We start from the raw sequence: 20,375 nt of genomic DNA on the forward strand, positions 1-20,375 counted from the left end.
ACGTTTTAACCGCACTTTAAAATCACGAATGTGGCGTTATCTCACCCATCATAACACATTTCGCTATATCGATATTTTACCAGCCCTGGTATACAGTTATAACCGAACTTACCACCGTATTATCCGATGTCGACCTGTGGATGTCACTAAAAAGAACTCCTTAACAATTTGGCGAAATATCTACAGCGATATTCTGAACTCAAAGCATGAAAAGACTTCTTTACAAATAGGCGATCATGTGAGGATTTCTCAACATAAAGGAACATTTACGAAAGGCTATGAGCAAACTTACACTGATGAAATTTTCGTCATAGAGTCTATTAATACGCGATTTCAAAAACCGCTATATAAATTAATCGATCTGAACGGCGAAGCTATAGAGGGGTCGTTTTATAAAGAGGAAATACAGCAGGTACCCGCTGACGAGAACCGTGTCTATAGGATCGAGAAAATATTAAAGAAGAGGCGCATCCGCGGAACGGTGCATTATTTTGTGAAGTGGCTCGGGTACCCTACAAAATTTAACAGCTGGGTCGCTGAAAATCAACTGTCACCCGCATAGAGCATGGAGTCGGGCTCTTTTTATATAACTCTTCCTAGTAATGCGTCGTCCAGAATCTACCCCGAAAACTCAATTTCTAATTACACTACGAAACTAGCGAAGCCGATTCACCTCTCGGGCGCTTACGATGTGGCGCTAACTGAAATTCAGTACCCGCACACATGGGACACGATTGCGCCAACTGAGGGAAACTTTTTCGTGGCTAAAAATGGAAGTACTTACAATGAGTATTTTATCAAATCGGGTTTTTACGCCTCGTTAACAGATTTGACGCGCACGATAAATGACAGAATTGAGGGTTTAAGGCTAACAAACGAGCTCTTCAAGCTACGCTATGATGAAGTAAAAAGAATTGTTACAGTTACCGACTCTCCAACGCTACACTTTGCTCCGGGTCATAAGTTGTCCGTTCTGCTAGGCCTGCCTGAATATAACCCTGCTTTACCTGGGGATATCGCGGACAAGAAGCGGCATTTTGCGGACATAAAAGGTGGATTTTATACATTGTATATCTATAGTGATATAATTGATCACCAGATTGTAGGAAATAATTACGTCCAATTACTACGAACGGTCGAAATCACCGGTAAAAACAGCGACATTGTCACAATTCACTACAATCGCCCTGATTACGTGTCGGTGTGTAAACAACATTTTGACACGATTACAATCTCGATTTTATCAGACCAGAACACGCCTGTTAAATTCAAGTACGGGAAAAGTATAGTGCGATTACACTTTAGACCGCGTAACGGTTCGCAGCATTAAAACATGTTGTCTCAGCGGGTGTACGGTGATCCTACGCTCTACGTGAAACATTATTTGGCACAGAGTGGAAATGGAAAAATAGACGGATTTCACGGAGACGAGTATATGAATGGCGCTGGAATTGGCGGTGTCTTCAGGTCACTCTTCCGGAGGGCCTTGCCTCTTTTCAGAAAAGGTCTAGAATTAGTAAAGCCTCATGTAAAGACGGCTGTCAAAAATATCGCTACAGATGCAGTCACTTCTGTTTCCTCGGCTGTTTTGGACAGACTCAATCAGTCGCGTCAAGAACAGCAAGGCTCCGGACTTGTTTCTGTTGTAAAAAACCCCCGTAAAAGAAAAAGGCGAATCGTTGCACGATTTCACCCGCTCCTCATGGATAAGACTCCTTCACGCAAAAGACGACGCCGTCAGAAACCCGCTAGACGCGCAGCAGACGACATCTTTTAATTCTCTAACATGGCGTTCATACACGACGGATCTGTAGAGTGCACTAAATCTGAGTTGGATATTTTCACCATACCGCCAACGCAGACAAGTATTGAAAAATCTTTATTTGTTGAAGTCCTGCCTATCGCGGCCCTCACTGACAACACGCCGTTGGAATTCTTCATATCGGGTAGCGGCGAATATTACTACGACTTAAATAACACCCTCCTGCACTTAACCTGTCGTATAGTTAAACAAGATAACACACCCATCGCCGATGGTGCACGTGTGGGCTTTATTAATTACCCAATAGCCACACTTTTTAACCAAGTGGACATCACATTGGGGGATCGACTAATCTCACAATCCGATAATCTTTATAGCTATAGAGCGTTCATCGAGACAATTTTAAATTATAGTGGTCAAACGCTCGCATCCCAATTTACAGCAGGCCTGTTTTACAAGGATTCGGCGGGTCACCACCATGAAAGGACACTCGACGGTCTAAATGTAGGCTTCGCTAAAAGAGCTGCAGCAACACATCGCTCTAAAACTGTGGAGCTTCTGGGGCCTATTTATGGTGATATATTTAACCAACCGAAACTTATCTTGAACGGTCTGGATTTAAAGATAAAACTGACAAGGAATAAAGACTCGTTCTGCTTGATGGCAGCAGACCCTGATGGATTTAAAGTTCAAATCCTTCATGCTTCAATTTTCATCAAGAGAGTACAAGTATCCCCAGCCGTCCGCATAGGCCACAGCCAGGCGCTACTAGCAACCACCGCTAAATATACTTTGGATAGGACGAATCTCAAAGTCTTCAGCATAGCAATCGGAAGCCGTATAGCAACCCATGAAAATTTGTTCCTGGGTCAAATACCTAAAACTGTGATATTAGCCTTTGTGGACAATGAAGCCTTTAGCGGTAGCTTCCAAAAAAATCCTCTCTGTTTTCACCATTATTCCGTAAACCACGCGGCCTTGTATCTGGATGGTCAACAGATTCCGGCCAGGCCTTTTCAGCCTGATTTTGAGGCCGAATTAGCTATTAGGGAATATATGGCTCTCGTGCATATCTCTGGAAAGCAGCGAGCAGACAACTCGATTTCGATTGACAGAAATGAGTTCGTTAGCGGATACACATTTTTTGCATTCGATCTGTCACCGGACATGGAGCCCGGGACGCACTTCTCGCTCGTTAAAACCGGGAACCTGCGTGCGGAAGTACGCTTCTCAGTCCCTACCCCTCACACGGTTAACATGCTTGTCTACGCGTCAAGTCCCGCTATTCTGGAAATAAATCACAGAAGAGAAGTTCTGTACGATTACAATTAAATTATGAACACACTTCAACTCACGAATCTCCTTAAATCCGATCGTTATACTTCGCAAATTTTTGCTGGCGTATACCCGAGTGACTTCCTACCCCAATTCGCTGTGGATAAAAGACCATCGGCTTATATAATTAATACTGATGATTCAACTCAGCGAGGACGACACTGGGTGTTAATTGTACTATATGACTCGGAGAGAGCGGTCTTTTTTGATAGTTATGGCCTAGCACCGGATAGTCCCATTTTTCCCGAGGCTTTTATAGAGTTTTTAAAAAGAAACTGCTCTAGGTACATATATCAGGATAACCAAATTCAGGATACCGACAGTGTATTTTGTGGGCATTACTGTGTGTTTGTATTATATTACATAGCCCGTGGGTTATCTTATGAGAGTGTTTTACGTTTCTTTACGCCAGATTTTAAAAAAAATGATAATTTTGTAAACCAATTTATAAAAGATAAGTTTTGTGACCGTCATTACAGATGTCGGATACCGTGTGTTTTCAATATGATCTGTGCATCTTTATATAATCGTTAATTACATGGAGTATAATAAAATAGAGAGATAGACACCTGTGTTAACTGTTAACAGCGTAATCTTTGATTCTTAGTGTGTAATAATAGACATCATCTTTCATCACTATACTGACACACTTCCCGAGTTGGAACTAATTAGCTACTGATTGTAAAAAAGGCGTAACTAATTCAAGCCACATCCCGTTCATTGTCACACACCCACATCCGGTGGGCCTAGACATAAGTGATAGTCAGCTGATCACACTAATGTGAGCTTCTCGAAGTCAGCATACAGAAATCATTGACGGATGCCCCATCTAGTTCAAAGTTGCGTGTTACACTAAAGCGACCTATTGAACTCAGCGAGAGGAATCATACCAAGACTCAGCTCGTGGCTAAACCGAGGTGGTAAAGACTTTAATATGGAGTCAGACTACGCTATTCCATCCGTGTATGCTGCCGACCGTTCGCGTTATGAAGCTGAAATAGCTGATGTCATTCGCCGTTGGGACCTTCCGCACTCGTGCAAGAAAAACACGGAGCGATTGCTGGCCGCTCTACTCAATCACCGGAATATTATCACATGGAACGATAAGCACGAATTGGTATATAAAAATACCGTAATTCACGGAACTAATTTCCCAGCGTTGATCAGACATACGACGCAGAGTCACACCTTCGTGAGAAGAAGTATACCTTTGGGATGGAACATTTTTATGCATGCAATAGCGGAGGCTAATGTACCTAGCGATGTCGCTGGAGACGCCAGTACTCGCGAGTTGGTGGATTCTTTGAAGATGGATTTTTTAATAAAGTCCATGATGGATCTAAAACTTTAACTCGGAGAGACTTTTGAACTGTTACTTCCCTCAAACAAAACATTTTGGACTTGATCCGCCATGCTACGCAGAGCCGTAGCGTTACCAAGAAAAATCACCCTCTGGGCTGGGACATTTTTATGCGAGCGTTGGCCGAAGTTAATATGCCTTCTACGGTCATTGGCAGCCACAGTACTAGAGAAATTCTCCAGGATTTGAAAACAGGCTCGGCTCCCGGCTTTGCGACTGGTACCCCCAAAAACAAAATCCTGACTTTCTCCCCATCTCCACACGGAATAACCCAGGGGAGCCTATTGCCAAAAAAGCGACTGACACCAGTGCTCCCCATGTCGTGGCTACCTTTGTAAAAGATTGTAAAAATGTAACTATATTTCTTTTAACATTATACAGTGTTATACACATCTATGTAATCATTCTTATGCATTCCTTTATGTAATAACTATATTCTATATTTTTTTTTTCTTTCTTACAGCGCAAGTTTATATATTCGGCGCTCTCAATAAAGCTTTTATAAAACTATACATTAGTCTGTTTTTTCTTTCAATATATTAACTTCTTTATTTACATGATTGATATATAACAGCAGGTTAACCTAGCAGGCTACACTTAACATTAGCTCATCCTATAAACTTAATAACCCATTCGTTGCGGATTACATGAATGGTACATATAATAACCCATTCATAGGGGATGATTTGCATGGTAGATAACAGATGTCTAGGCTGACGGGTTGCGGTGCTGAAAAAATCTGTTAGCGGCTTGAAATGCATTCTATATATTAACCCATTATACTCATAAGTCGAGCTGGTTGGTAAATAACAACCAAGACAAAACTATACATATAAAAAAGCCCATGATTATCATGACACACACTGTATTCTAAAGTGTGTCTCGTGATGCGTCACAGGCTTAGAATACGGGTGGGGGCCCCTGATACACGTCACAGGCGGACAGCTGCTGTGACGAAGGGCTGGAGGGTCAAAGGTCCTGGGAAAGGGGCGTGGCACCTGTCACTTTCCAAAAGTGGGCGGCTTGACATAAGGTGTGTACTCTTACTACTGATGCTACATAGTGGTTGACATGGTTCTACACCAACTTTTGTGAGATGTGTTGCTGCCATCAAATTCTAAGTAAGCTAATTTAAAAAAATGAAATGTTCCAATGTCCCCTCTGATGTGTTGTACGTTCTACTGTGAATACAATATGGTTACATTGTATATACAGATCATTGCATTCTTTTTTTCTTTACCCTCGTTTACATTTTACAAACTTTTTTGGCATTGGGGTTGTGGTCTAATAATTACCGCCAACATTGAGAAGCCAGAAGACTCAGTCAGAGAACAAAACTATGGAGAAACACTACTCATATAGCGAGCAATCATCTGGTCTCCTAGGACAATACCAATGGTGAAGAAATCCTTGGGCGATGCATTTCTATTCTGGGCTCGCACCTGGAAGATACATAATCTCATGCATGGCCATATGTCCGTAACCTTGATGTTACATCTGCGGCAGGATTATTGCATCAGCTCATGTAGGCCATTCCCCAGGACATTTTCATGTGATGTTTCCCCCATAATTTCCGTAGAGCTGGAATCCTGCCACTTGGAAAGGCGGAGAAGTTAAAGCTTAAATATTGTAGTTGGAGTTCTTTAAGCTCTTTATAAACTCCAACACTCAATATGCCTTTTTTGTTGCAGATGAATATTCATACAAACAATATAATCAGCTTAACACATTTCCCTTTTTTCGTGCATTACAAATCTGGAATGCATTACTTCCACGTGAACTATGAATATTAAGCACTGCGATTTGCATTTTTATGAATAAAAATGCTAAAACGAACTTGTGAAGTATATGGGAACACTGGGAACGGAGATCTGGGAGTAAAAGCCGAAATCATACAGTGTTCTGCCAATTTCACTGATGCACCAATTAATAGCCCCTTAATAGGAAGTACAAAGGGAATAATGATATTGTCGGAATTCATTTCCATTTTAATGCAGGTCTATTAGAAGGTTATTTATTTTTTCATGTTTAATTAATATGTTGTCTGGATAGATTTCAGCATAAGGAACGAAGGAAAGGAACCTAAAATGTAATAAATATGGCCGACCTGCAATGTCATGTAAGCTAGTGCATCATAAGCATTTAACTAGCCATAGAAACAGAAAAGTGTAAAACTTGTCTTAAAGGGGCTTTCTGGGGCTAGGATATTGATGGTCTACTCCCGAGATAGGTCATCAATATCAGATTGTTGGGGGCTCACTGTCTGGATCCCCCGTCAATCAGCTGTTTGAAGAGGGCTCTGCTGTTTCCAGTGACGTCATGGTCATACATCATGCTCAAGTGAATGGGATTGAGCGGCTATACCAGGCACAGCCGTTATGAAGTGAACAGTGCTATGCCTAGTATGCAGTAAAAAAGTCACTATGTTGACAAACATATTAGGACTAGAGATGAGCGAACGTACTCGGTAAGGGCGATTTCGCAATCGAGCACCGCGATTTTCGCGTACTTCACTACTCGGGTGAAAAGTACTCGGGTGCGCCGGGGGGCGGGGAGAGGCATGGTGGCGTGGGGGGTAGCAGCGGGGAACAGGGGGGAGCCCTCTCCCCCCTCCCCCCCAGTCCCCACTGCAACCCCCCGCGCCGCCACGGCGACCCCCGAATTTTTTCGCCCGAGTACGGAAGTACTCGAAAATCGCGGTATTCGGGCGAAAAAGGGGCGTGGCCGAGCACGTTCGCTCATCTCTAATTAGGACATATTGAAGGTGATGAAATTAAACTGTATTCACATTTTTCAATCTGCTGGTTGTCTTTGGCCTTAATGACTGCAGTCCCCCTCCGCAGCCGCTTTCCACCAAATTCCCATAGATGTGTGCAGGGATTTGTCTCCATTCCTCAAGGAGAGCTCCAGATAGTGATGTGGGGAGTGATGGGTGTGATGAGTGTAGGGTATTCTAGTTCGTCCCAAAGAAGCTCGATGGGATTGAGAGCTGAACTATTTTTTTTTAACTCAGTTCCTTCAAATAATTGTCAAAACACTGTGTATCCAGCAAGTGCGGAGTTGTACAAGTGTTAACATACAATGTTACAGTTTCAGAACAGATAAATTGAGTCCCACGTACCAATCCAAGCAAGAAATATGTCAGGTATTAAAATAAATTCCAACACCACTCAAGTTGGAGACAGTAGGGGTCCCAAACCACTCAGAGAAAGCAATGCCGACTAGGAATCACACAACGCCCCCCCCCCCCCACCACCACCACCATATTGGAAATTGTTCAGGACATTTTATATTTTTGCATACAGCATCGTCATACTTTAGAGTAGTGTTTACCATGTTTTCCCACTGAGTAACAGAAGGTGTTCTGGGTGCCATCCACTTGAGTGCTATCGCTTTGCGATCTTGGAAAAGTTCCCCTCAGGAAAATTCTTCGGTAGTGCATCTAGACTTCATCCTCAAAAATACCTAAAAGGCATACTCCAGGGGTGCCCAGTATCAGCATACCCAGTACTTCCAAGAGCACCCCCTATCATTTCTTCCCAAAAGGCTGCCACTCCAGGGCAGCACCATATGATATGCATAAATTCTGCCCTTTGTTCAGAGCACTGGTGGCACCCCACGTGTGACAACCAACCTATTTGGAACAATCAAGTTGTGGTGATCTAGAACTGATTGAAGATATACAATTGGACCATTTTATTATTAGCTGCAGGCAAAACATGGAGATGTGACTACATGGCCTTCTGACTATCGTCTTCAGTAAGGTGAAGGAAGATGTTTCTGGGATCCGGACTTTGGGCCAATAAAGTTTGCAGACGTTCTGCTCCTCCACAGTGCATGCTGTATGACATGGTGCTCTGTCATGTTGGTGGAGACATGGAGCTTTACCAGAGTATTGTCAAATGGTAGGTGATTCACCATTGTCCAGGATATCTCTGTACCCATCGGTGTTGAGGGAGGACATCACTGTAACCAATGACCCTAGCCCTTCCCAGCAGAAACATCCCCACACCATAACATTTTCACTATTGGGACAATGCAGTCACACAGAAACCGCTCTCCAGACAACCGCCACACCCAAGTGCCGCCATCTGATCAGAAGATGGTGGACTGTGATTCAGCTATCCACAAACTTGCTTCCACTCATTTTCTGTCCAAGAATAAAAAAACTCAAGCCCCATTGCAGGCGCCACTGTGCCTTCACTGCTATGATGTTGTGTGCAGCCACTGATCCATGGAAACCCTTCACATGCCAATCCCTGGTACCAATGGATGTTCCAATGTCCTGTGAGACCTCCTGAGCTAAGACAGACAATGTGTGTGATGTCTTCACAACTCGTACAAGGCTTTGTTGCCCACGTTCTGTCAGTTTACGAGGTCTACCTGAACGTGATGGCACCGCACACACCGGATGGCTTCCATCTCCCAATAACATGGCCAACAGTGGACTTCGGAAGGTCCAAATGTGCTAATGTCCTGTACTGATTTTTTGCTCAGGTGACATCCCATCACCAGACTCCGTTGTCAGCTCTACACCTGGTGACATCCAACCACCAGACCCCGTTGTCAGTTCTACACCTGGTGACATCCCATAACCAAGCCCCTTTGTCAATTCTGATGGTTTATGTACTTGGATTTCCTGTGTGATCCTCTGCTTTATACGAAATGCTCAAACATCTGATTTAGAGATCCCCTTCATCTGACAGCACAAGATTGCTGGGGAGCTCAATAATTTTGTTAATATAGTAGAGCTCATTGGTGGGAGTCCTGGGCAGCACAACCTGCCAGTACAATGTTGATGACCCTGATGATAGACCATCAATATCCTAGTCCCAGAAAAAAAACATTAAAAGTAAATGCTCCCTTATGTATCAGAGGTTGGTGGGGTATGAGTGCCATAAAATCTACACTGGCTAGATAGGTAACGTACAGAGTGCCATGGCTTCCCACTGAGATTCTTGGGGCTGTGCTGCAGATACCAGTGGCAGCAGTCTCAAGTTACAGACCTTCATTGAAGACTTATTTCAATGACATTTCAGAAGATGTTTTAAAGAAAGACTCCAGAAAAAAAGTTATTATATTTTTTAGGCTCCATTCACATCTGCGTTTGAGTTTTCGTTTTTCTGTTCCATCACAAACGAAAAAACATAAACTAAATATTTTCATTTCATTTCCCATTCATTTAAATAGCTTTCAGCTTGCCTGGTGCGCTGTATTTCCCCTCCAAAAACAAAAACCTTGCCTTAGTCTTCAGTGGAGAACAAATGCAAAGCCCTTGCAACTGTTAAATATTCAGCTTAATGGATTCAACACATATAGAAAGAGAATAATGTTCCCCCTACAGCTGGTTAAGGTTCACCCGATGCAGCAAACCAAGAGTGTTCCAAATCTCGTTTTCCAAATCTCCCCATTTTGTGCTAGTGACATGGAATGTTCTCATGCCATCCCTGCCACTGTCTGCGTGTTGCACAACGTGATCGGCACATGCACAGTTGGACTTCATGAATCTGCACACAGCAGGATCACATGAACTGCACATGTGCTGATCACATTGCGGTGCATGCGCGAGGCATAGAACATGGCGGTGATGACGTGAGAACATCCAACATCACTAGCACAGAATGGTGCAGTGTCTGGAGAGATATGAAGGCTTCCCAAGATGGTCCAACCAGCCCACCACTAATGGTTCGGTGTGCCCGCTGGAGTGATCACTGCTAATTTGCATAAGTTATAAAAATTAAAATCCTTGATTTTACAGGTATGCTCGGCTTAATATGCTTAATAATCCAAGTAAATGCATATTGCAACACAGTTAAAATTGTATAGAAGGTTTAACCCTTTCCAATCCACTGTCTGACATCTGAAGACATTATGATTTAAGGCTGTACAGCTACGATGTTGGAAGACATCCATCGGGGTTCTCTTACTGTATATTGCCAGCCTCTCTGATGTCAGAGCCTATCCAACGTGTCACTTCATGCAGTACTGGCTTCAGCCAGCAGATAGCACCATTGTATAATGGCAGGAAAACAGTAAGCCCCCTAGGAAAACCAGGCTACAAATTGGATTGGAAAGGGTTAATAAGTGAAAACATGGTAATGGTTTCCTTTCACACACGATATTTTGGAAAAACACCACTACAGCTTTTACAAAAAGTGGATCCAAAAAGAAGCAGTAGATGTTTCCATTCCTTTTGAATCCACTTCTGGCTTTGACTTAAATGTTGCAGTGGTGTTTTTCCCCAAAAATATTGTGTGAGAAACCAACAAAGTGCTACAAATTTACCAACAAGACTCTTAAGTTGTGGACTTACTTGCACAGGATGTCGTAGCTGTTCTTATCTATAATGCAGAGTCCTCCGTGACACCGCTGACATTTGTCTACTTCACATTTTGAGCCTTCATATCGTAAGGGACACACACATTCCACCCGACCATCATCAGAGATTGTGCAAGATTCAGAATTGACACAGTAGTGGTGGCACACGTCTACAGTGAAACATAAAAGCAGACAAGAAGAGTAAGATGAAGGGAAGACAAAGATTTCAACTTTCCCTAGTAGATCTTGATTAAACAGGCCCTGTCATGTCACTATGTCATGGAGCTGGCTGCAGAGCCTAGGAGCCCCGACCCCGCTGACTCTATCGCTGTCTGTCTTCATACTCACCTTTATTCGCCCCTTTGGCTCCCAGCACAGTAAATCTGTTAAATGGATGGCCTACCCGGGCTCTATGTCAATGGGTGATGTCAGAAGGTGGAGGAAACCTGATGTCACCCAATGACAGTGAGTGAAGGAGACCGCCCACTTGATAAATTCACAGTGCTGGGAGTTGTGACACAATGTTACAGGGGGTACCCTGAATGGCATTAAGGGCTCCTGGCTGGGACTATTCTCAGGGGCCTGTGGGGTCTAGTGAGAAGTCTATGTAAGTCCCAGCTGTAATTGGTTGGTTGGCATATTGCGCTGTCCCATAGGGGTTTGTTTTACTCACTCGACAGCCTCCGTCAATGTGGTATACTCTGGTAGTGTTCAATAAACAGTTCAATCGGGTAGCAACGTGCTGCAGATGGGCCACTAGGGGAGGGAGGCAGAAGAGGACATGAAGCCAGGCAGGAGGTGGACTTCCATAGCGTCTTCTGAGACCAATCTTTTGCAGGTGATTAATTCGACCCAGGGTATCTGCACCAGATACCGCTGCTTCATGTCCTCAACAGGTTCTGTTGAGGCCACATGCCCAAGGGAGATGGAGACCGGAGCAGCTTCCTCCTCTCACCTCCCTGGGTTTCCACCACAAACTCCACTTCGGGTGTCTTCATGTTTTTTATCATGCCAACATGTCCTGCTTCCCCGTAATCCAACACTGCCAGTCACAAAATTAGCAATATCTTAGTGGTCAAGCTACTTAGCATTAAAATAACATATGGTAAAAACATAAAATGCAAATGGCACAACCCCACTACAATGACAGGTCCTGTCTAAGCCCAAAATTCTCCAGTCAATGTTCTTCTTGTGGTTTTTGGTTGTGGTCTTCAAGGGATGGACTGGAGAGTCCTGTGATCTCTCTTGATCTTATATTGTTTTTTTTAATGTGCATTTTATATTTAGTCAGGTTTTATAGTTGGATGTTTGCAGAGCTTGTACCCTAATAGAACTCTGTAGGGCCAAAGGCGGTACCAGGCGAAACTGAGAAAGTGCCAGGTTCTGATGGTGAGTTTAACCCTTTCCATTCCACTGTCTGGCGTCTAAAGACATTCTGATTGAAGGCTGTACAGCTCCGATGTCGGAAGACGTCCGACAGGGTATTCTTACTGTAGATTACTGGCCGCTCTGTTGTCGGGGGCCTCTCCAGCATGTCCCATACCGTAGTACTGGCTCTAGCCAGCAGATGGCCCCATTGTATAATGGCAGAAAGAGAAAGCCCCCTAGGAAACCCTGAATCCAAAATTGGATTGCTAAGGGTTAAAGGGGTATTTCCATCTTGGGAATCCAGTTTCAATGTGTTAGAAATCACAGAATAATTTCCTCACCCATAAGATGTTTATTTCTAAAATGCTCCGTTCTCCAAATATTGCAGATATTGATTCCTCTGCCTGCTGTTTGTTTACTGCTCGTTGCCATGGAAACAGACCACCTCATCTATGGAAAGAAATAGTAAAGACCAGCGCTTGCACACTTCTTCCATCTAAGGCCCAATTTGCGCATGGGAGATCCGCAAATCAAGCCACCCATAGAGATGCATAGGCATCTGCAAATGGATTAAAACATGTGGATCCGGTTTGTGGACCTTTTGATCCAGAAAACAAACCACACAGACGGCTTCTATTGAAGTCAACGGAAGCCGTATGATTCGCGGCACACCTGCAGCTGACACTGTGGAGGTACCGCGGATCCGCGGGAAAGCAGGAGATTATTTTTTTTAAAACTGTACTGCGCATGTCGAATAGCAAACCATGAGGACCCTGAAGTGGAGGGATCTGCGTGGACACCACTGCCGGGGAAATGAAGGTAAGCAGGGCTGTCCGGACGCTGGCGGTGCTGGATTCTGTGTGGGATTCCCTGCGTGCCGTGAACATGAGGCCTAAATCTGGAGGTAAAGATCTCAGGCTGCATGTGCACTGCATCAGGCCGCTACCGTTGTGCTCCGCTATTTCCGTCCGTATAAGAGGTTGTCTGTTTCCATGGCAACAAGCAGTAAACAACCAGAGGGCAGAGGAGTCCATAGCTGCAATATGTGGAGAATGAAACAATTTGGGAATAGATGGAATTATGGCTGAGCGCATTGTTTTACAATTTCAAAAACACTGAAATAGGATTTCTGAGATGGCAATACCCCTTTAAGGAAGCCATTACTGTCTCTTCGCTTGTCATGTATGGAATACATAGGGGACCTGCTATGACTTGGTTGTCTAAGAGCCCACATAGGACCATAGCAGTACAGGCAGTAGACTGAACTTCCATTTTTTTTTAATCTCTCTAACTTTATGTATTTTTTCTCCTGGATGGGAATTTTTTGCATTTCTTTCTCTTCTGCTCAATAAAATGTTATTTACATGCTGACTTAGAGCCGTAATTTATGACGGAGGTTGTTAACAGGCTAGTAAAAGAATAAGAAGGTAAGAAGCTGCTACCTCGCACTCCTTAGAATGATGAGATGGCAGAAAATATTTAACACTCTTTAAAGATACACTTTCATTCTGTAGCGGGGGGGGGGGGGGGGGGGTATTAGGAGTTGATTACTGTTTGTGCTGAAAACTATCCTTATGAAGAAGATCAGCAAATGATGTAAGAGGTCACCACTGAATATTAGTGCAGAGTATCCTCATGGTAGAGGGAGAATACTACTGATGAGCTGCCCTCAGGATAGGTTATCGTCCGGGGTCCGTCGCTTTGGACCCTGAAAGATCAGCTGATTGTGCGCCCGCTGACAGTGCTGCTTTGACCTCTGTGTAGTAGCCGGCGCTTGTAACTGCAGTTGATTTCAATGAGAGCTGTGTCTGTGCAGTGTCCAAGCGAGGGTAGTCAACATGGCTGTCACAGGTGGCTCTGCGATCCCACCAGACAATGGCAGCAAGGAGCCTGCTCGGTCGCACACGGTGGCAAAAAGGTTAAACATGGAAGAAGTTTGGAACAACCAGGACTCTTCTTAGAGCTGGGCGACTACCAAACTAAGACATCAGAGGGAGAAGGACCTGGGTAAGAGAAGTGACAAAGAACCTAATGGTCACTCCAGCAAGCTCCGAAGATCCTGTGTGCAGATGGGAGAAACTTCCAGAAAGTTAACCATCACTGCAGCCTCCACCCATCTGGGCTTTATGGCAGAGGGGCCAAAAAGACGCCTCCTCAGTAAGTTACATGAAAGCTGTCTGGAAATTACCTAAAAGAATCTAAGGACCCTCAGACTGCAAGAAACAAGATGATTAGCTTTGATGACACCAAAATGAAACTTTTTAGCCTCTGAGCATTATGTCTTGAGGAAAACGGTGCCGCTCATTACCAGCCCAATACCATCCCTACAGTGACATCTGGTGATGGAGCATCATGCTGGGGAGAGGAGACTGGTCAGGGGGGATGGAAACCAGGCGCCACTTATCACCTGCTCAATACCATCCCTACAGTGAAGCCTGATGGTGGAGTATCATGCTGCGGAGAGGAGACCGCTCAGGGTGGATGTAAACCAGGCGCCACTCATCACCTGCCCAATACCATCCCTACAGTGAAGCCTGGTGGAGCATCATACTGGGGGAGCAGAGACTGGTTAGGGTGGATGGAAAGCTGAATGGAGCAAAGTACAGAGATTATGAACACCTGATCCAGAGCACAAGGGACCTCAGACCGGGCAGAAAGGTCACCTTCCAACAAGAGATTGTTGGGATAATCACACATCAGCTTCTTGGCTTCGGAGCAAATCTGTTCAGGAGTAAGGGCGTCTAATTTTCCAAGAAAATCGAATCGTGAGCAAATTAACTCAGAGAATCGCCATTCAAGCAAGGCTGAGAACTGATTGATGACTTGTAAGAAGGAGTTTATGCAGAAATTATCAGAAGCAGAGAGCTCAACCCAAGAAGCGCTGCCACAATCCAGGGGTCGTAAATGAACGTATACTTTACACTGGTGTGGTTGTCGGTACTCATTTGTACCAGACAACTGGGATCCCTGACATTCATAGTCAGCGAAGGAGTTTTGCTTCGATTGCACAACGGATTGCCAAGATTGCATGGCAGCCAGGTAAGTCTTCAAATCCCGGTGTGGGTTTTGTAGGGCCAAATTGTTTTGTTGGAAGCTTGTTCCAGCTTGTTCCAACATAGAAATCCGGTCATACAGGCCACTCGTGGTGCAACGGACTTCAGCCTTTTTGGCGCTGCTTTTCAGAGAATCTTCAATAGCTGCACAGCCATGCACAAGAGCTTTTGTGGCATCAGCCCAGCAAGACCATTGCATTGTGGAAATTCTTTGAGGTAGAGAAAACGGATTTCCTTTCCCTTCACGTTTCATGGCCGACTTAAGCACCTTTGTTAATATTTCAAACCGACGATCTGCAGCAGTGAAGAATACGTAGAGCTCCTCACAAAAGCAGAAAATCGGACAGCTGCTGGACAGCGCTCAACTGCTTCTTTTCCCACAAGATTTAAGCTGTGGGCGGCACAAGGTACCCAGATTGCCATGGGATTTTCCACTGTAATCTTGGCTTGAAGACTATTGAATTTCCCAAACATAACTGCTGCATTGTCATGGACTGACCTCGACTGTCTTTAATATCTAGTCCATGTTCATTAAGAAATTTTGTCCTTGTATCATTTCCTCCACTGAGTAACCTTGATTTGGCAGAAATTGTACAAATCGTTCTATTGGCACCCCGTTCTCCGTGTATTGAAATACCAATGATAGCTGGTCGATGTGCCCTTCATCGGATGATGAATCAAGCGATATAGAGTAATACGTTGAACATTTGATGCACAAAACTATTTCCTGCAATACGCTATTTCCCATAATGTTGTCGCAGATAGTTGACGATACATAGTTGGTGTGTTCGGATCCTCTATTCGCCTGCTTCTGGACGTGTAACGCAACATTTCATCATATTCTGCAAGAAGCTCTAACATTCCAAGAAAGTTTCCATTTGAAGGGGATCGGACTTTTTCATCTCTGCTCCAGAGTGCCAAATCACGTTTGCATAGAAATGTATTGATGACAAAAACTGAGCCTTTTAGAATTTCTTTCAATAGCCTTCCCATATCCTTTTTCCGCTGATCTTCGTGCGAATGCCATGATAGATTCCAAACACACAATCCATCTCCATTAAGCTGGGTACACACGACCAGTTGCCGGTGAAAAACATAACCCTTCCCGTCTTACAACTTCTCCATGTTGGTTTTCTCTGTTGAGCATGATGGTTGCCCATCTTCTGGCTGCTCTGCTGTCTTGTTGCTTTGAAGGTTTCTGGTTGAACAATTTGTATTCACAATGATGAAGCTTCTTCTGTTTATTTCCTGAGCCCAAAAATCAACAAAGTTTTCTGAAGGATGCTCGGGCCATAAACCGGCGTCGTATTATACTGGAGGAGCTGATACATTTGTCTCAGTTAGTTTGGTGCTTTCGGTCTCGGCCAGGGCATCAGTCTCCTCTTACCCCCTTTATTCTTCTGTTCACCAGTTGACTGTGGACTGTCCTCGGTATTTCTTGGTTAACGGGGCTTCCTGCACTAAAAAAGTTGCTAATACAGCGAGTCTTACGTAAAACTTGTTCCTGTTCCTTGGCACGCTCTTGGTTTCTTTTTTGTTTCGCAGCACCAGTTTCATATACGCGAGGATCTTTGTGGCGATCCCCAGTTCTGTTTGGATTGTCCTTGCCAATCATTATACATGAATCACAATCCTAACTCCAGCTATGTGCCACTAGAAAACTTTATGCGACTTACTTCCTTTAGGAATATCAGTATTAAGCCTGATCTATTGAAAACTGATTAAACTATAATAATATTCAAATTAATTAAGTTAATACTTGTAAGATTAATAGACTTTCTTTATCTTTTAACCCGTTTAGGACCAGCCATAGTAAATTTACAGCGGCTGGTCCTGGGCTTAAAGCACCACCAATAGTAAAATTACGGTGGTGCTTTAAGTCTCCTACTCTGCAATCAATCAGAGGCAGGACGGGTTATCAGCTGTTAGTAACAGCTGATAACCCAGAGCAGAAGGGGTATTTAACCCTTTCTGCCTTCTGCTTCCCCGATACATAGTGCTCAATGAGCACTATGTGGGGAAAGTGAGAGTAAAATGCACTTTCACTACGGGAGCCCGGGGGGGGGGGGGGGGTGATGTGACCTCCAGGGATTACCTGCTACTGCAGAGCTGGAGGGTCAAACTAGACCTTGGCAGCTCTGCAAGTGACTAATGTCACTACAGTTGCTTTCCCCTGTAACTGGGGCTCCTATGGATGCCCCAGCTACAGTGGGAAAGTGTCAAATAAAGAAAAAAAAATGTGAATGTTCCCCAGAGGTCTTACATGACATCATGGGGGACATAGATAGTAAAAAACACAATTACATACATAAGTAAAATAAAATTCCAGAATAAAACAATAATATATACATAAGAAAATAACCCAAAACCGACACCAACCAAAACTGTCGCTGTATGCGCCCTGTAAACCAAAACCATACATATTGTATATCAAAATGTCCGAAACAAATAGAGGAACCCGTTACTGTACTTTATTTTAGTGTAAATATAAAAGTATATTAAAAAAAACTATAAATGTTAAAAAAAATCATTTTTTTAGCTTTTTACCCCCAATAAAACTAAAAAAACGGTAAAAAGTCAGTGAAAAAGATATTAAAAAAATGGCCCTATATGTCACGGGAAAAAAACCTGCAAAATAATTTTGGTAGCTGAAGGAAAAAAATAGAGCGGTAAAACAGCCACATGGGTAAAATTCCCAAAAAGTGTCTGATCCTTAAGGTACAAAACAGCCTGGTCCTTAAGGGGCTGAAATCAACCATTAAAGCTCTTTGATTTATAAACGTGTGTGCCACCAAATGTGGAAATCAGGTGTACGCCATTACGCTGTAACTAAGCAACTTTACTGCGTGGGAGATTTAAAACTAGAAAAATATATAGAATTATATATAAACACAAATAACTTAAATTTTTGGAATCAGATATTTGGAAGAGGATTTCCCCTCTTTTCACTTCACTTGGTGTGGCCCTGTTGCCCTTGCCTAAATCTGGGTTTGAAGGGAACACAACATATCGACATGTAGAGAGGTGAGGGGGTCTGAAGACTCTTCAGACGTATTGTCTACGGCCTGATTATACCGCCATATGCAGGGAATGCAATGAGAATGGGGGGCATCATAGCTGAATAGAATGGTGGAGGCCTCATTCTTGATGAGCGCCTTTTATTGTACACGACACAGTGTAGTAGCATCGGGAGGGTTGATTCATATAGCACAAAAAAATTTTCTAACATATTACCAAACCGCTGTGGTCTGTGGAGGCTTGTGGACTAAACAAAAACATATTTTCATTAGTGTTATATATGTATTTTCCACAAGTAATATCGTAATCTACCGGTCCATTGAAAAGGGTGTATAAAAATATACTTGAAGCATGCAATAATAACATCGGATTCGGCATTGAAAAGTATTCAAATCCCAGAAGCCTCTGTTTGTTATCCGTATATCATCCGTATTACTGTAGCTCCGTAGTTTACTGTATGTCCACGCCACATTCAAGGAGGATACTCCTGGCACACCTGCTGAGCGGGTCAATAGACCCCGATAGGATATAAACGAGTGGCCTATTGGCGTCCTCCATGCAGGTCGCAGTCAGTGTCGTGTTTTTATGATTTCAGGGTTTCTTTTATAGAACTCTTCCTCTGTTGCCTTTTGCCATACAGTTTCCCGAAGCAGAAATCCTAAAGGTGTTAGAAATGTGTTGATTGGAAGGTGTCACCATATCATTTAGGTGTTCCAAAAATATAATGGAAGCTTCCTGGAAGCGCAGCCTACATAATATTTATTGCAGATTGTACACTCCAAAGCCGAAATCACAGATTCAGGGTTACAATTAATGTAATTTTGTATTTTGAAATTACGGTTATTTTGAGAACTGTGAAATTGTTTTGAAGGTTTAACTGAAGTAGCGGGCGAGCCTCCACAGCCAAGGACGCCTCTGAGATGTAACCTTGTATTGCTAGCGGGATTGGACAAAGTAAAAAGGCTACGGGATAAAATGTTGGCAATTATGGCGCCCTCCTATATGAACGTATTGCATAAAATCTGATCATCGTCAAAAAGGACCAGGAAGTACCTCCCAATGGTATTCTTGATTCGATTCTACTCGGGACCAAAACCATCACTCAAACTGGTGAATTACTCGAAGCGGGTGAATGTTCCAGTAATTCTTCCCCTGGCTTATCATATATTCACCGCCTGTTTCAGCATCCATGGGGATTATCCCCTATTCCTGACAACCTCACGTTAACCTACCGTATGTAATCTCTGATTGTGGAGCAGTTCCTACAAGACCCGAGCAGCTCACCCAGCAGAATATCTTTCATTGTTTGCCCTAAGTGTAGCATTCTCTGCCGTGGGCTTGCTTGTGTAAATGTGTATATAAGAGGGCGCTATAACTGCCAACATTTTATCCTGTAGCCTTTTTACTTTGTCCGATTCCGCTGGCTATACAGGTTACATCTCACAGGCGTCGTTGGCTGCGGAGGCTCGCCGTACTTCTCTTAACCCCTTGAGTGGCACGCCCGGAAATTTTCCGGGGACGAGCTCCACTGCTCATAGCAACATAGTGTAAGATGATGAAACAGTCCTCCTGCTGTGAATGTCCCTGTTTCTGTTGTAACTGTCATTTTGTTTTTTGACCACAAGAGGTCACTGTGCTCTGCACTGGGACAGAGAAAAAGAAGTGCATCATGACCATAGAGAGGAGCAGGAAAAAAGGAGGTGCGTGTGAGCGAGCTGGGTTGGGCTGGTGAGGACTGCAGCTAGCGAGAGAGAGACTGCGATCCACCGGGAAAAGGACCCCAACGAGGACCGGAGCTACCGTGAGGGGAGCTGCATTAGAGACTGTTCCAGCGTTTGTCAGACTACCATCTTAACGGAGAAGATGGTCATTGCAGACCGGGCTCAGAAGTAACGGCGTCAGTGAGTTCATATGGTTCTTGGATGAAATCCTATTCCCGCGTTCCGGACAAAGTCTAAAGGTACCCACCAGACCCGGGTCAGCCAGAGAACTAAGGCCTCTGGTGTAACCGTGCACGCACCAATCTGATTGAGACTAATAACAAGGCTGGCAGTTAGCTAGTTTAGTTAGGCATACTGATGGCCGCCGGTCGCACTGCTGAGGACTGAGCTGTCCGACATAGTCCTAACACACAGAGAACTCTATACTCGTAGAGCTGTCT

The 20,375-nt window shown here is 43.8% G+C and overlaps 2 protein-coding genes across 2 annotated transcripts in view; one reads left to right on the forward strand and one right to left on the reverse strand.

The window, feature by feature from the left end:
- Positions 1-20,375, reverse strand: part of LRP1B (LDL receptor related protein 1B) — a 1,872,788-nt gene that overhangs the window by 51,340 nt on the left and 1,801,073 nt on the right. The window contains exon 86 of the mRNA XM_066577770.1: positions 10,771-10,945. Coding sequence (XP_066433867.1) covers positions 10,771-10,945 — 175 coding nt within the window. The remainder of the gene's footprint in view (positions 1-10,770; positions 10,946-20,375) is intronic.
- LOC136576132 (uncharacterized protein F54H12.2-like) lies at positions 1,787-4,967 on the forward strand. Its single transcript, XM_066575175.1, has 2 exons — positions 1,787-4,809; positions 4,921-4,967. Exon 1 carries the CDS (start codon positions 1,787-1,789, stop codon positions 3,092-3,094), a length of 1,308 nt encoding a protein of 435 aa, XP_066431272.1. The 3' UTR covers positions 3,095-4,809; positions 4,921-4,967.

Source organism: Eleutherodactylus coqui, chromosome 8 (assembly GCF_035609145.1).
Source record: "Eleutherodactylus coqui strain aEleCoq1 chromosome 8, aEleCoq1.hap1, whole genome shotgun sequence".
Taxonomy (NCBI): Eukaryota; Metazoa; Chordata; class Amphibia; order Anura; family Eleutherodactylidae; genus Eleutherodactylus; species Eleutherodactylus coqui.

Coding starts and splice junctions, on each gene's coding strand:
- LOC136576132 (XM_066575175.1), top strand. CDS start 1,787: ATGGCGTTCATACACGACGGATCTGTAGAGTGCACTAAATCTGAGTTG.